Source organism: Macaca fascicularis, chromosome 2 (genome assembly GCF_037993035.2).
Source record: "Macaca fascicularis isolate 582-1 chromosome 2, T2T-MFA8v1.1".
NCBI classification, from domain to species: domain Eukaryota; kingdom Metazoa; phylum Chordata; class Mammalia; order Primates; family Cercopithecidae; genus Macaca; species Macaca fascicularis.
Window position 1 is genome coordinate 51,676,395 of NC_088376.1, and position 13,198 is coordinate 51,689,592.

Here is a 13,198-nt window from a genome sequence, read left to right on the forward strand (position 1 = left end):
GGAAAACCTGACATATGGTCTACTTCTTTGGGGATAAACCGATGTGAATGAATGACTAAACAAGCCGTGCACAGTGAGGATTTGGTCAACTGTATAGGAGTTAACATCCTCGGGTGCTGGCCAAGACCATCAGGGTGCAGATGCACTGATTACAGTGGGAGGCTTGTGAGCTAAGAAGAAATGTAAAGGGAAATTCAGGACTATAAAACCTGGCATACATGAAAAGACACCATCTTTCTTGGTCTAGCTTTGGTCTCCACTCATTGAAGTTATTTTGTCAGCTGTCTACTACATGCCATGCACTTTGCTAAGCAATTGAAGATGGAACAATGAAAAAGAAAGATAACATTTCTGCCCTTAACGTGTGTATAGGCCCTTAGGAAAGACAGACATTACACAAATAATTAACTCATTAATTAACAATGTATTAATTAGTGATCTAATTTACGTTAATCAAATAAGTGCTGGATGAACTACACAAAAAGAACGTACAAAAAGTCTACCTGCTTGATGTAGGGGAGAAGCCTCCCTCAGAAGGTGCTGTAACCTGACAAATAAATCACAGTTAGCTGCACCCCTTCCAGGCCTGTGGCTATCCCAAAAGTGTAAGAAGAAAGCCAGTGAGGGTGAAATTTAGAGAGCTGAGGAAAGAAGAGCATGTGTCCAGGCTAGGGAGGGTGGTAGGAACCATGTCAGGCAGAGCTTAGAGGTCATGTTAAGGATTGGGGACACTGGTCTAAGAACAATGAAAATCCATGGAAGATATTAAGTCATCCATGACATGGTCACAGTGTTTTTCGAACACCAACTAGGCTAGGGTGTGGAAAGCAGATCAGACGTGAGACAAGAGGATGCCACGGACCCTGACTCGACCACTTGGACCAACGAAAGTGGCAAAAATCACTCCAGGACTTGAAGTTTTCCAGGACTGGAATTGAACATACTAATGTTGGGAAGTATTGTGCCAAGTTCAAATTTTAAAACAGAATGAGATGTACTAAAGTTATGATTTAGAGGCATCTCTTACTTAAAAATAATAGACTATTAACTCATTACTTTATAGACTTTTTGTAGTCTACTTTCATAGACTATTAACTCATTACTTTCTATATGACTTCAAGAAAAATGAGACTCCATATTGGGCATGGTATCTTAAAATATCTGTAACAGTGTTCTATTCATAAAGAGAATCCATTGAAGGAGCAACGGTTTGCGAAAGTTGTCAAGCCAAAGAATAATTAATTGCATTAATTGTCCACTAGATGGTAGCAATGCAGCTGCTACAATGTGTCACACAATCACCTTCAAACTCATTTAGTAATACATCATTTAAATAGAGAGACAGAGACCCATACGTGCAAAAAAAGAAAAACAAAATTCCCATTAATTTATCAGCAACATTGGTGGTAATTAAAAAATAGATGTAATTTAGCTAAATATTCTTCCTCCTACTCTTTAAGTTATATCAACTTTGTGTATTGGAGGGTTAACATAGCCATAGTTACCTGAGTGAGGTAATCTTGCTGGAGGTGTATCATTAACTCCTGTTCCACAGGAGACTCCCTTGTGCTATCTCTGGCAAGTAACACCAACCCCTGACTAAGGGATGCTATGGCCCAAAGTATGGAAATCTTGGCAAACCACAAAGAACTCTCCTAATTCCCTAAATTGAACGCTTTAAAATAGAAATTAGGAATATATGTGGGCTGCGTTTTAAGTTTTAAGGGTAGGAACAAAGAATAGGAAAGCAAATATACAAATATTCTTATTTGAAATCCCGTGTATCTGAGATGTCCTGCACCTGAGAAATTTTTACTATAGCCACTGTCTGCTGAAAGTTAACAGGAAGCTGGCTAGAATTTCCACTTGCCTGGGCAAAACCAAGAAAAACAGAAAGGGAAATCTGCCTTAGTCCTCACTGCAGTAGTGTCTGACCAGCTAATCAGAGACTGCTGTGAGTCCACCCAGTCTTACCCACCTGAGAACCCCAGGTTGGGGGGATACCTCTTCTCCCTCCTTTATCCCACTCCCACCCTGAGATCCCAGAGCAGGCCCTGAGCCTTTCCTTCAGCTCCAAGCTCTTAGCTCCCAAAGCAACAGTGAACCAACAGCACAAGAGTGGCCCCTGAATCTTTCTTTCGCAAATGATGTGGATAGAAAATAGCAATACTGATTTTTCTCATCTGGATTATGGAATTCCTACATACCTAGAATCATATGCCATTTGTTCATCTTATTTTGCAAGCTCACCTATATCAATTGGTCAAAGAGAGAATTTCTAGAAGGAAAAGAAGGCAGACCATAGCAAGTTAACATGTTAATTTGGGGGCAAAAAAGGGTTCTGCTGAGCCTCTTAGGTCATCTCATGGGAGCAGATAGTTACTAACCCCCGCCACAAGGTCAGACACTGCCTGAATCATATACACCCGCATATCTGTCCTCAAATGCCACCTTTGCTGCAACTAATTAAGAAAAATTTCTCTGCAGCATTTGCAGAGTAGTTTTGTTTCAATGTTAAGAATCCAATGATCATAACTAAAAGCAACAATTTTTTCTTTCAACGTACCTTTTGTGAGATATGTAAATGTATTCCAGAAGTTTACTGGATTGAATTTGAAGATAAAAAATCATTTGGAAGAGTAGTAAATCATACTTCCATTTTATTGTTTCTTTTCTTTTTCCTTTTTTAACTTTTTTCTGTTTTTACTGTTTTTTCTGTTCACCTTTTTAAGGCATCACTTCCATTTTCTAGGATATTTCTTGTATAGTGATAACAATTGAAAATACATATAGAAAAGCATAGCTAAACTATATGGTGATATTTTAAATCATGGCTAGACATACACTACTACAAATACCCTAGAAGTGCAGAGTTCAAGAAAGATGGAAAATTATGGCTGCGTGAAGTATTCACCTCCAACTTTTTAAAGAGGTTGATTTAATCTGTTAAACATCACGGTCTTACATAGTCAATCCTAAAATGATATGGTGTTTGACAATTATTCATCCTACCCACACATATGCCAAGACCTTTTATAAATCTTGATGCAGTAATATAAGGCTGCACTGATCTATGTTTGCCAAGAAATAGCACTTGTTCTGAGAAGAAGCTCTAGAACATTCTTGAAATCCATCTATTGTATTTTTCTTCAGAGGCTAAATAGATTGGAGAGGCAGTGGGAGTCTCAAATGCATCACATGTTTATATCGTATTCCAGAAATAAGAAATTGCCAATATGTAATCTATTAAGAAGCCAAAGATATACTTTTATTTATTAACAAAGTCTTATCCTGAGAAATACCAGGGTCCTCAAAGCACTCACCTAGATTCCCCAAATAAAATAAAAGTGTTCTTCCTACTTGACCTGAAAAACAGACATAGAAGCTTTCTCTACACAATTTTAAAACCAGTCACAGAGGAAAAGGCTTCAAGAAAATATAACAGAATTCTAAAATTAAAAGGATTTCTATTTTTCCTCTTTCAACTTTCCTGTATTTTCCCGAATCGTTTTCAATGGGCATTTATAATTTTTAGAATCAGAAAATAAAACTCTAAAAAACAAAGCAATAACATTTTTTAAAAATCTTGAAGTAGTCCACATTAAAACAAATACAGAGAGATATTTTATCCCTAAAGGTCACGGCCACCACTTTAATCTACCACATGATCTATTTTGATACCAGTTCTGCAGGCTGGCAGTGGCCAACTGTAAGTCTCTGTTAACAGCACATGAACATTTTATCAACTGTCTAGAGAGCATGGAGATGTTTCTTAGCACCTACCACAAAGTCTGTAACATATGCTATCTCACTAAGCCTCACAGCCACTTGTTAGAGTCACATTAGCATTCCCATTTTACAAATGAGGAAACCAAGGCCCAGAATAACTAGGCAGCCTGCTCATGGTGATGTAGCTAGTGTGTGGGAGCCATATTGAAGTGATGTCTCTCGAAACCCAAAGTCAAGGTCTTTCTTTTGACTAAAGATACTTTTCCCTGGTCAAAAGTATCTTTAGTCAAAGGCAATAGAGCAAGCATTTGCTTTGGGAATTCTCAGTGCTGATGAGCTTGCCCAGTGTCAAGAATATGAAGGCACTTGTAAAACCCTCCTCTGCCTTACCTGCAAGGCTGGAGCCGGAAAATCCATTTGGGGAAATAAAAAAGTCTTGAGTTCTACCACACACCCATCAGACAGAGAAGAATGGAATTACTGCTGCTGGACATACAACAGGGGCGTGTCCCCAACCACACTATTTTGATAATACACAGTCATGACTCAGAGAAGTTTTATATACAGTCAGCTATACATTTGTCAATGTGAAGAGGTGGTTTTCAAAAAGGAAATTCTAATAAGTTATCTGATTAGATAAATAAATCCACTTACTCTTTTAGGTTACCTATGATTCTAGGTAAAGGTATTAGTCTCCCATAATTAATCAAGTTGTGTTCAAGACTAAAGATCCCTCCAGAGATGGTTTTAAATGATCTATAGGTGGCTTTCATTAATTCAACTTTCAAAAGGCATTATTTGGCAATTACAGCATCCAGGCTCTGAAGACAGTGTCCAATTAATAAACATTACAGTATTGATATTTTCTTCCTCTCAAGGAGTCCTCAAGTTGCCTTAGAAATAGGGCCGACTCTGAGGACAAAACGAAGAGAAGGGACAAAGAGTTAGGGCAGTGCTTTAGGTCTTTAGTGTTTATTTCTTCGCCAAGAGAAGTACAGGACAAATGTAACAAAAATGTTATCATTGTAAAATCTAAACAGTGAACACTTCAATGTTTGCCATAGTACAGCATTTTTAGTACGTTTATATTTTGTAATTTAAATGTTTTTAATTTCACAACTTACATTCTAGCTTCAAAAATATATTTTACATTATTACAAACCACTCACCAAGATTTTATGGCCAGATACCCAAATTCATCTCAGTCTCCAAGTGCAAATTGTAAAACTGATTTTTTCTATCATTCAATTCAAGCAGAATGGTAGAGTAGTATTTTAGAACAGACAGAACTATTAAACCCCAGCTCTGTGAACATACTTTCTCTGTTACCTTGACCAAGTTATTTGCTAAAGGCATTTGCTTCCCATCCTGTGTCTGTAAAATGGGTATTTCCTATTGCAAAAGGTAGATAAGTAGCATGGGCTTGATGGGTTAGCGTTTTTCCCTCCCCAGCTAGAAAAAAAAAAAAAAAAACCTAGTGTGGGCAAAGAAGGGGAACAGTTTGTGCAACAGAACCCTAAGAGGAAATCAGCTGCTCATCAAGATAAGGGCTGATGCATAAAACTGCCAGAGGGTCTCAAGGCAGGCAAAGAAGAATCATGATGCTCATCCTGCCCATGGGTTTGATTGCTACCACTCTTGCAATTGCTCCTGTCCGCTTTGACAGGTAAATCTTACTTCCTGTGTTCCAGTCTCTGTGTGGGAAGAGAACTAAAGGTTGTTTCCTTACAGTTCACTGTTTTTTGTTTTTTTTTTTTTCATTTGCCTTTGTAAAGGGAGAAGGTGTTCCGCGTGAAGCCCCAGGATGAAAAACAAGCAGACATCATAAAGGACTTGGCCAAAACCAATGAGGTAAGCATTTAGAGGGATATTTTATCTTTTCTTACTGTTCTCTAAAATATGCTTCTTCTTATTTTACTGTTAATGCCCACGGGACTACAAAAGACTATTGAACATAAGGGGAAAGCAGGAGCTATCTGGATAATTCAGCCAGTGGCCAATACTTCATCTGTTCTGGTTTTGGTCTTGGTTTCCACGACTACCACTTCTGTTTTTCCTCCCAAAAACTTTCCAAACACCAAGTTTTTTCAAGTAAAACTGTGAAATCAGGAGCTGTTCTTAGCCTCCTTATCAGGGCATCTTTCTCTTGCCTACTGGTGCCATTCCCTCTCCATTCTCCCCACTCCCACCCTCATCTCCTCTGGTGCCATAATTTCTCTTTGAGTACTAACTAAAAACGTTGAGGCATTGGCAAATATCAAGATGTGACCCTTTCCAAGAGCAGGTACATTTTCAAAAAAGACTTTTAAAGTTAGATCAATCCTTTAAAATCTAACAGTCTAAAATAATTTTATCATGTATTCAGCTGCTCCTAAATACGTTGTGCAAGCCACCTTACATATGTCATTTCAAATTCTCCAACAGATTCTCGATGTCAGGGTTATAATGTAACTCATTTGAAACAGAAGAGCTAAAGTGCAAAGACAAAAAATTAAATGACCAAGATTACACATCAGATTTAAACCCAGAACTGGATCTGGGATTTATTCCAGTAGAACACACTCTTATCTCTACAACAAATCAATCAAAGGCTCTGCCTATTCTAACTCCCAAATATTTCTCAAATCCACACATTGCCCTCCATTCCACTGCCACTGCCAACTTCATATTCACTCTGCCTCTTGCAAGGACAATTTACATAGTCCCTTAGCTAGCAATCAGGGTTCTAGTCTTGCCACCCACAAAGCCAACTCTGCATTGCAACCTGATTGCTCACTCTAAAACTTGACAATTGCATTCCTCCATTTGAGGGTCATTGCTGAGAAGCAGCCTAGTATGGAAAAAGCATTTTCTTCAAAGTCAAATGCTTACATTCAAATCCAAGCTCTACACTACCTCTGTAGCCTTAGGCAAGTTACTCAACATCTCTGGGTCTCCATTTCTTCTTCTATAAAATGAGGAGGATAATAATCATACCTACTTCCTAGGGTTGCTTCAAAGACTAAATAAGGTTTTGGTAGCACTCAGAAGCAGGCCTGCTACATTAAGCATCACAGAAGTGTTTTTTGTTTGTTTTTGTTTTTGTTTTGAGACAGAGTTCCACTCTGTCACCCAGGCTGGAGTGCAGTGGTGCAATCTCTGCAGCCTCCGACTCCCAGGTTCAAGTGATTCACCTGCCTCAGCCTCCCTATTAGCTGGGATTACAAGTGCCCACCACCATTCCCAGCTAATTTTTGTGTTTTTAGTGAAGATGGGGTTTTGTCACATCGCCCAGCTGGTCTCAAACTCCTGACCTCAAGTGATCCACCCTCCTCGGCCTCCCAAAATGCTGGCATTACAGGCGTGAGCCACCATGCCCGGTCAGAAGCAGTTTCTGTTGGTATTCGTATAGCATTCAGAACCTTTTATGATCGGCCAAACTACCAACCTCTTCAATATCCTGCTCATCCACCTTCTTCCGCACCCTTCAAGCCCCATAAACACCAAAATCTCACCCACCTTGGCCCTGTACACCTTTTCTCATGAGGAATATGTTTCTCTCCATTTTGACCTGGGTAAGTCCTACTTATTTCTCAAGATCCAACTCAGGCAGTGTCTCCTGCAGGAAGTCTCTTCTGTTCATCAACTCTCATGACTCAGTTTTGGCTGCTCCTTGTGCTCCTGGAACACCAGATCCTTCCTCTGGCATTGGTTAACATGTGAGAAACATGCATGTCTGATTGTGTTCCACACCAAACCTTTCACACGTCAAAAGTCCCTTATTAGTCTCTACAACTGTGGCACCCAGCTCTGTGCCTTGTGCTTAATAAATGAAAGTTCACTAAGCTCTAAGCTCCTGTGGCACATTACCCTGCTAGAACAGAGAAATGTCTATTTTGATAAGTTGGCTCTGCCTAACTTGCTTTTGCGTCACACTACATCTCTCATATGTCCAACTCATGCTGTAACTTTTTGATCAAAATAAACAAACATTGGTTGGTTCATAGCAGCCTCATATTGTCACTTGATTGACCTAGAGGTAGAGGGGGTCTCAACTAAGAAACAGCCAGGCAGACCTGGACACATGCACAAGCAGGGGTGGAAATTGAGCTTTGCCTTCACATTTCCCAAGCTGGGGACTTGTACTTCATTTAGTTTCACAATTGAGTATGATTTTGAAGAACCACAAGAACTGGAATCTTTTTAATGTTTGTTTTTGTTTTTGTTTTTGCTTTTGTTTTGTTTTTTGTTGTTTTTTGAGATGGAGTTTTGCTCTTGTTGCCCAGGCTGGAGTGCAATGGCGAGATCTCAGCTCACTGCAACCTCCGCCTCCCAGATTCAAGCAATTCTCCTGTGTCAGCCTCCCAAGTAGCTGGAATTACAGGCATGTGCCACCACGCCTGGCTAATTTTGCATTTTTAGTAGAAACGGGGTTTCTCCATGTTGATCAGGCTGGTCTCGAACGCCTGACCTCAGGTGATCCGCACCTCAGCCTCCCAAAGTGCTGGGATTACAGTCGTGAGCCACGATGCCCAGCCTCGTAATTATTTTGATCTGAATGCTATACTTCTGAGGTCATATACAAATTTTTGAGATTGTCAGCTAGAGGAAGAGAAAGGAAAAAAAAAATCTGCACCTGTTAAATGTCTTCATGCCCCAGATCTCAGACCTATTTCACAATCTTCACAGCACTTCCCAGTGAACTCTCATTTACCCCATTATTTTAGGAGAGAGGACTAAAATTTAAAGAATCCTAGTAACTTGCCCAAGGACATATTGCTAGAAAAATGACATTCCTGGGGGACTATCCCAACTGTCGGATACAAGACTTTCAGGATTTCCAGAGTTTATAGGGACATCAGGTTCTGAGGACTAACTAACCAGATATTTAATTTAAATTTCCAATTAGAGCCAGATTCTGTGGCTAGATGAATTGTGATCCCATTCAACCCCAAAATTGTGGAAGAAAAAAATTAATCAAAAGAGCTGCCCATCCTTTTTAACTTGATAGACCTGAAGTCCTTAAAAAAAAAAAAAAAAAGTGTTCAGGCACTAGGAAGGTTTCTTTCCTCCTCCCTAATATTCAACAGTTCTTAAGTATATTTGCAAAAATCCCATAAGCTTATTAAAAGAAAGGTCTATATCTTAGCTATGCTGAGCCCCAAATTCCTTTCACAGAGTATGAGACATGATCATTTCTTAATCAATATGTGTTGGGTAAGCAAATAAACTCTGACTAACATTGAGCTTATCTCTGCAGCTTGACTTCTGGTATCCAGGTGCCACCCACCACATAGCTGCTAATATGACGGTGGATTTCCGAGTTAGTGAGAAGGAATCCCAAGCCATCCAGTCTGCCTTGGATCAAAATAAAATGCACTATGAGTAAGTCCTTAGCAAATATTGAAATGTGTTGGATATTCAAAGCTTTGGGAGCCTTGAAGTAGAAGAAAGTATTACAATGGAACTATGTTTAATTGGGCCCCCCAAAACAAAAGCTCTTTCTATAAGATACAGATCACAGCTACTTCCAAACACATTATCGAAGCCTATTTACAGAGGTGATAGAATCAAACTTGGCAGTTCAACATCTACCTTACATTTGCTGTTAGCTATAATAATAACAATTACCTGTATCTACCATCTCCAAAACCAGCCCCTCATAAGCACAGAGCCCACATGAGCAGGCATGAATGGGTTAGCCACACGCCATCACTACTGACAGGTAATCGGCCCAGATCATGAGCTACTGGTACTGGCCTCCTTTTATGTATTTGAATTTCCCTGATACACAAAAGGAGACCAAAAAAAAAAAGCCATTGGTATGTCAGAAATACAGCAATAAATAATTCTTTACGAAAAAATTTCTTCCTCAGAGAAAGCACAAGCAGAGCAGTCAAATAAGGTTTAAATCAAAGAGAAAGGAATCTCAAATAGCCAGAGATGCAGAAATGAGTTATTCTGGCCCCGAGGAGAAATAAGAGAAAATTTGAATATATTGAGCAGCAACCATGGGCCATGCACAGTCTGGGCCCTGGCCAATGAACAAGAAGGGAGCCCAGCAATGAATATCATAAATCAATGCATAATTTAGAAATTAAAATGTGTCAGCCAGGCATGCTGGCTCACGCCTGTAATCCCAGCACTTTGTGAGGCCAAGGCAGGCAAATCATGAGGTCAGGAGTTAGAGACCAGCCTGGCCAATATGGTGACACCCCATCTCTACTAAAAATACAAAAATTACCTGGGCATGGTGGCATGTGCCTGTAGTTTCAGCTACTCGGGAGGCTGAGGCAGAAGAATCGCTTGAACCCAGAAGGCAGAGGTTGCAGTGAGCCGAGATAGCGCCACTGCACTCCAGCCTGGGCGACACAGCTAGACTCCATCTCAAAAAAAAAGAAAAAGAAAAGAAAGAAAATGTGCTTTTATACTTTCAAACATTTCATAGTTTCATGTACAGAGAGGTCCAATTTTAACTTCCCCAGGCCACGTCATGCCAGGATTCCCGTTTATTGAGACCCTCATTATCAAAACACTGCTAAACACTAGTTCATTTTGTGTTTTTTTTGAACTTGTCATTTTACACCTCTATTACCTGACTTGGTGCTTTAACTCAAAAGATCTGCTTCTGGCTGAGATAAAGAAAGATCCTATTAATGTCAGTGATGTTATACTGCAGAGCAGGATTTACTACTGCTCACCATAACTTGATTGTATTTATGATATTGCTACAATATTTCAAATAAATATAAACTCTAATGAAATTTTAAAATCACATACATAGGACAAGTAAGCAAAAAACATTCTTATTCATGGCTTTAAAGGTAACATTCTATTATTTGTGATGGTTATTGATGACTTTTTCGGTTTTGTTACTGTTTCAAGAAGGTTGTGGTACAAATGTAAAAGTTAACAAATTGAAAATACATAATTCAAAATTGATACCAGCTTTTAACTCTTTTAAATTAATACACTGATATAGGTTTTTCTGTGTTTTTATAAATTGCATCATTAAACTTAGACACTTTGAAAATATAACTACAAGACTGCAGAAATTTGTATTACATTATCTGTTTACATTAAGGTTCAGATAATGCATTGACTTTTTCATTTAAAAGAAATCAACCCTCTATCTTAAATAACCCCTGGTTATTGTGTGTTTTTTGGTTTTTTTTTTTTTTTTTTTTGAGACGGAGTCTCACTCTGTCACCCAGACTAGAGTGCAGTGGCGCAATCTCGGTTCACTGCAAGCTCCGCCTCCCAGGTTTACACCATTCTGCTGCCTCAGCCTCCCGACTAACTGGGACTACAGGCACCTACCACCATGCCAGGCTAATTTTTTGTATTTTTAGTAAAGATGGGGTTTTACCGTGTTAGCCAGGATGGTCTCGATTTCCTGACCTTGTGATCCGCCCACCTCAGCCTCCCGAAGTGCTGGGATTACAGGCGTGAGCCACCACGCCCAGCCTACTGTGTCTCTTGATTCACTCACTTCATTGCCAACTTTCTAGTGTATGTGCCTAAATTATCACACTCTTCACTTTACCTCAAAAATATAGACCTGGTCTGGATTCCTATGATAAACTAATTCTTACAAAGCACTCAGCCCAAGCTAAAATAAAGTAGCAGTGTGGCCAAATTTTATATAATTTGGCTTGAACAGCAAGGTAAAGAATTAGGTATTATGTTTTCCTTAATAGCCCTCTAATGCAGTTATAATGTAGAAAATGTATCTAGAAAAGCTAGTTGTTTGGCATGAGCATGGATAGTGGAGTAAATCACTGTACGACATCTAAGCAGGCAGCTAGCATCCTTCTAATTTATCAAATAGCTCACATCAGCCTTTTTTCTCCTTTGGTCCTCTAGGCCTCTGCTAGCCTGAAATGATTCTCATTCAACTAGATGTCTAAATCCAGATCTTCAAATTAGTGTGTTTTTCACTTTATCTTATGACAAAGGAGTTTCTTGCTATCTACATCGAGAACCAAAGTGTTAAATTACCTATAAAAATTGGTTTTATCAAATTAAAACATGAATTCTAGAAAGTGGCCCAAATCAGTCACAGTTATGGGAAAGCCACATAATTAGTTACCTAACTCAGAAATATAAATATGTAAACTGATATGTGCAGGCAAGAACTATTTAAAATCTTGTCTCCAAGTACTAATTATATAGATAATTTTATTTGCATATTAATTATATGTATTGCTTGGTGTCAGTCAGTAACAGAAAAGAGTTCTAAGAACAGAAAAGAGTTCTAAGAACAGAAACATCTGGTCGGATCCAGGCACCAGGCTGAATTAAACCGAGGCTGGTTTGACACAATGATTTACTTAGACACCCTTCATTAGATAGTGTATATCAACCACTATTTGGTTTAAAGTATCTGTGTGATTTTTTTTTAATTTTTAGAAAATTAAGTTAGTAAGCCAGATTTTATTTTAAAGTAACATACTTGTTTCCTTTTTTATTTATAAAATCATAAAAGTTCAAGTTCAAAAAACAAACAACATGGATATACTAAGAAACCCAAACAGACTGGAGAACAAATATCGAAGGGAAAGCATGTCCATTGGACTGAGCCTCTGGGGAAGACACTATACTTGGATTCAGCAGTTAAAAATCCTAGTGTTTTTAACATTGTTTACATTTTAGATAGTCAATTTTTAACACTGTCTTTTCTTTGATAAAAGGTTAAAATTAGAAAATAAAGAGTTGTTAATGAAAGGTAACTCAGAAAACAGCTATTAATATAATAAGAAAACTCAAATGGTACAATTAAGTAAAATCTTACTAGGATCCATATAAGATTATGTGAGAAATGCAAAAGAGATCTATGCCAAACTAACACAGTGATAATCAACACCTCATATTAATGTCTACCTGCCTAATAATAATGTTCAGTCAGATACAAATTCATATTCCATGGATATACACAGTCCTATCAAGTGTTTCAATCAAATCATTCTAATGAGTCATTCATTTTTTTCTTCTGCTTCACATTTTTACATATTACTTACCTAAGAGTATAACAAGCATGTTATACTACAACATGCTACATGCTACAAATGTTGAAGTCACAATTGGTCATGTGACAAAAAGGAGTGTGGAAGGTAGGAAAGCAGGTTCTGAAGCAAGGCTATCTGGGTCCAGTCCCATTGAAGCCATGCATTAGGTATTTAACATTGGCAATTTATTAAACTTTGCTTTACCTCATACCTCATCTATAAAATGGGAATAATAATGGAACCTATTTCATAAGCGTTTCATGAAGATTGACTGGGATCATAAAGTTTCTGTCTGCCTAGTCCTTTACTTCTATGAATACACATACATATACTGAAACAGGGAATAACTAGAGGCTATCACCAGATGCTCCATTTTCCTCCCAGTGAATAAATGAGTAGTATTCCTCAAACCTTGGGAAATCCATGTCAGTAAGTGTAGAGTTTGATGTGTGGTAATCAAATTAGGGAGTTACCAGGAGGAT

At 38.5% G+C, this 13,198-nt stretch overlaps 1 protein-coding gene across 1 annotated transcript in view; it reads left to right on the top strand.

The window, feature by feature from the left end:
• Positions 1 to 5,316: 5,316 nt before the first annotated feature.
• The window catches only part of CPA3 (carboxypeptidase A3), a 32,007-nt gene continuing 24,125 nt past the window's right edge, over positions 5,317 to 13,198 (top strand). Inside the window, exons 1-3 of the mRNA XM_005546052.5 lie at positions 5,317 to 5,395; positions 5,505 to 5,580; positions 8,969 to 9,093. Coding sequence (XP_005546109.3) covers positions 5,328 to 5,395; positions 5,505 to 5,580; positions 8,969 to 9,093 — 269 coding nt within the window. The 5' untranslated portion in view covers positions 5,317 to 5,327. The remainder of the gene's footprint in view (positions 5,396 to 5,504; positions 5,581 to 8,968; positions 9,094 to 13,198) is intronic.